The sequence below is a fragment of the Helianthus annuus genome, chromosome 7 (genome assembly GCF_002127325.2).
Source record: "Helianthus annuus cultivar XRQ/B chromosome 7, HanXRQr2.0-SUNRISE, whole genome shotgun sequence".
In the NCBI taxonomy this organism is placed as follows: Eukaryota; Viridiplantae; Streptophyta; class Magnoliopsida; order Asterales; family Asteraceae; genus Helianthus; species Helianthus annuus.
Window position 1 is genome coordinate 145,970,253 of NC_035439.2, and position 4,364 is coordinate 145,974,616.

The 4,364-nt window shown below is 34.7% G+C and overlaps 1 protein-coding gene across 1 annotated transcript; it reads left to right on the forward strand.

The window, feature by feature from the left end:
* Positions 1–2,470: 2,470 nt before the first annotated feature.
* LOC110867272 (uncharacterized protein At1g28695) lies at positions 2,471–4,058 on the forward strand. Its single transcript, XM_022116397.2, has 3 exons — positions 2,471–2,617; positions 2,857–3,234; positions 3,561–4,058. Exons 1-3 carry the CDS (start codon positions 2,471–2,473, stop codon positions 4,056–4,058), a joined length of 1,023 nt encoding a protein of 340 aa, XP_021972089.2.
* Positions 4,059–4,364: the final 306 nt, after the last annotated feature.

A 4,364-nucleotide genomic window follows, 5' to 3' on the forward strand; every position in this document is an offset into this window, starting at 1 on the left:
ATAAGGATCCTTCGTGTAGGTGAATCTTTCGAGATCTGTATTCGAAATATCAGGAGAATCTTTCGAAATCATCTTTCGAGAGATAAGGATCCTTCGTGTGGTCAATCTTTCGAAGTCAATCCTTCGAAATCATTGTTCGAAACTCAACAGGGATCTTTCGAACCTTGTTGATCGTTCGAACAAGTGTTGATCCTTCGAACAAGTCTTGTATCTTTCGATTTGTGTCTGTGTACTCTTAACAGTTTGTGCTTGTGTGGATCTTCAACTAATATTTGATCAAAATGAGCTGTACAAGTCCCTGGGATTGGAGTTTGGACTCACGATCCAATCAAGAGTTAGTCACTGCTGCAGATTGGGCAAAGAGTATGTTACCTTCTCCATCAATCAGTCCAAGTCAATGGGCTTTGGTATCCAATCAAAGTCAAAGTATTCAAAACTAAAAAAAATTATTCTCATTTGAACCCTCCACTATGTATGTATGTATGTATGTATGTATGTATGTATGTATGTATGTATGTATGTATGTATGTATGTATGTATGTATGTATGCATGCATGCATGCATGTATGTATGTATGTATGTAGGCATGTATGTATGTATGTATGTATGTATGTATCTATGTATGTATGTATGTATGTATGTATGTATGTATGTATGTATGTATGTATGTATGTATGTATGTATGTATGTATGTATGTATGTATGTATGTATGTATGTATGTATGTATGTATGTATGTATGTATGTATGTATGTATGTATGTATGTATGTATGTATGTATGTATGTATGTATGTATGTATGTATGTATGTATGTATGTATGTATGTATGTATGTATGTATGTATGTATGTATGTATGTATGTATGTATGTATGTATGTATGTATGTATGTATGTATGTATGTATGTATGTATGTATGTATGTATGTATGTATGTATGTATGTATGTATGTATGTATGTATGTATGTATGTATGTATGTATGTATGTATGTATGTATGTATGTATGTATGTATGTATGTATGTATGTGTGTGTGTGTGTGTGTGTGTTATATTTAGTGACAGTTTAAAAACAAATGTGTTTTAACGTACGTAGGTGCAAAGTAAGCAAATAACGTGCATAATTATCTATTATAACATGTCTAGTTAGGGTTAACACAACCCATGCGTAATTTAATTTAATCCATGTGTATTTTCATGTTTGATGGCATGCATTATTTGAATTTTATGGCGTTCGTATTTTAAAAATGAATAGGCGTCTTGAAGGTGTGGAAATAGGCCCTTGGGTGTGTGAATATGTAGAGCCTAAATATAAGCTATGATACCTTTGTTAAGGATTTGGGTATTGTAAACACATACAAACCCAAACTAAATTTTAGGAGTTAATAAACACACAAGTTTTACGTGGTTCGGTCAACTAATCTACGCCACGTGCTGCAACCAGAACATTACCATATTGCATTCTCCTTTACTCGTGTGGAATTACATACTAAATATAAATGGATACAAGATTAGGGTTTACTACTTTATTCACCAAGAAAACTAATATGGACCATATTTAAAACAAAATGGGCCAACCCATCTTCTGATCGTCTGCTCTATAGTACCCTAGAGTCGTGCCCAAAACAATCAAGCCTCCACATTAAAACAAGGGTTGTAATTGAGCCAAGCCAATCCAAGCCAGGGTGGGCTCAGACTCAGCTTGTTTAAAAACCAAGTCAAGTCGAGCTGACTCGTAAATCTTAATGAGTTGAATTGCCTGGCTCAGGCTCGGCTTGTAAACAGCTCGAGCTAGCTCATGGCTCATTGAGTCGGTTCGTTTATTATTTTCTTAGAAAATGTTTTCTATTTTTGTATTTATTTTACACATTATGATAATGATTTACATAAAACAAAAATAAATAAATAAATAAATAAAAGCCTATTTAAGCTGGGGTTGTAAACGAGCGAGCCACAAACTAAACCTATCTTGGCTTAGGCTCGCCTTATTTACAAACCTAGTCAATGCTTGTTCGGCTCATTTAAAAGCAATTGTTTTGGCTTAGGCTCGCCTTATTTACAAACCTAGCCGAGCTTGTTCGGCTCATTTAAAACCGATTGTTTTCTTGAACGGAATCTTTTTCAGCGATTAAAACGAGCTGCGAGCCGTGATCTTTTGAACAAATTTGAAATAAATTTAAGACATTGAGTTAACGGAAATCCGAACACCAAAAAAGTTGATAGATTTCGGAAAACCAAAACAAATTAACTCATGTGGAAACGATCCTCATTCCATGGATGGGTGTATATATGTGATATTCACAACCACACATGGCATAACACGTCAAGTAGAAGCCATAAAAGAAACCAATCACGGCGCCAACACTATATATATATGAACTCCCATCCAAGATCCAACCATTCCACTCCAAATTTAACACAAATCCCTCCTAATATATTCATGAACCCTTAGTCGCCACCCCATCATCATCACAATGGATGGTTCACTCAAACCTGGAGCCACTCTTGCCCTTTGCACTTTACTGCTTATATCCTTACTTCTTATTTGTTTTTTATCAGAAAAAAACCCATCGGCATCCATAACCGACAAGCTGTATCGATCCAAACCGCCATCGGCCATCGTAAGCTTCATCATACTTGGATAATAATCTCACTATTAGAAAATGAGGCTAATGTGACCTTTTAGAAGCAAAGCAACTTAACCTCTTTAACATGAGTTGCATTCAATTATAATTCAACTTCACTTAACATAAATGTTGTATTAAAAGATCTGATATATGGCAATCAGTTACATTCTATTACTTTTCCAAAATTATATGAATAAAATTGTGATAAAGTTTTGAGTTTTGTGTGATTGTAGCATGAGGCCTCGATGTATAGAGACGAGTTGGAAGCAGCCTTAGAGGGAGCTTCCATGGCGAACAAAACAGTGATCATCGCGGTTGTGAACCGAGCTTACACCGAGGGGGACAAACCTATGTTTGATATATTCTTAGATGGGTTTTGGCTAGGAGAAGATACAAGGCAATTGACTAACCATCTTTTAATCATGGCAGTTGATCAAACCGCGTTTGAACGTTGCATGTTTCTTAGATTACATTGTTACAGGCTGAAAACCGATGGCGATGACTTTGTGGATGAGAAGGTTTACATGTCAGAAGATTTCATAAAGATGATGTGGCTAAGAACCCGTTTTCTTGGGGATGTTCTCCGGCGTGGATACAACTTTATTTTCACAGTAAGTTATAAGTACCACTTGAATTTTAATTTTCATTATGTTATATAATGATACACAAACAAATTAGTCTTTGCATAATCATTTCAATTTTATTATATGTTGTTACATTAAATAAACTTCTAAAGTTAGGCATGTTACCAAAAAAAAATCAAATATTACATTACTTGAACATTAAATTTAAATTATTATAGTTATGTAAACACTCTAAATAAAAAGAAACAAGAAGGTTACAAATTTCTTAGTAGGGTAGTTAAAATTATTTACTAAAACACATAAGATATCTTGTAATTCTTAATAACATATTTGTGAAATCAATTAATGTACAGGATACAGATGTTTTGTGGCTCAGGAATCCCTTTCCAAGGTTAACCCTAAACGAAACTGTTGATCTTCAAATAAGCGTCGACCGGTTTAATGGCGATCAATGGTCACAAACGAATCCGTTAAACACTGGTTTCTACATGATCAAATCCAACAACAAGACAATTGCATTGTTCGATGAGTGGTATATGCAAAGAAGCACCTCAGTTGGAATGAAAGAACAAGATGTTCTTGTTGAGCTAATGCATAAAGGAGTTTTTAAAAGGTTGGGACTTGGGGTTAGATTTTTGGACACCATATATTTCAGTGGATTTTGTGAAGATAGTAGAGATATTAACGTTGTTTCAACTGTTCATGCAAATTGTTGCCGGACTATTAGAGCAAAAGTCAATGATTTAATCAACGTTGTTCATGATTGGAAGAGATTTAGAGATCCGTCAGACAATAAAACAATGGGTTTTATATGGTCTAATCACTTAGCATGCAAAAATTCATGGACTTAGTGAGTTATTGCCCCATGAATACGTTGTAGATCCGTGAGATTGACAATTACACTCTATTTGTAGACGGTTTTTATACATTCGCTAGATGAAAATTGGTCCAACTTTTTTTTTTTTTTGGGATCATGATGGTACTTTGTATTATTTTAGAGACATTAGAGTTCTTATGTATCTTTCCTATGTTTAGATTTATGTTTTCTTATCTCCTATCTTGGGATGAGCTAGCCTTTGATACTGGGTATTGGTGCCGAATTGGTACCGCACCGGTTATATTCGATACTGGCACCGGTACCCATTTTTTCCGTTAAC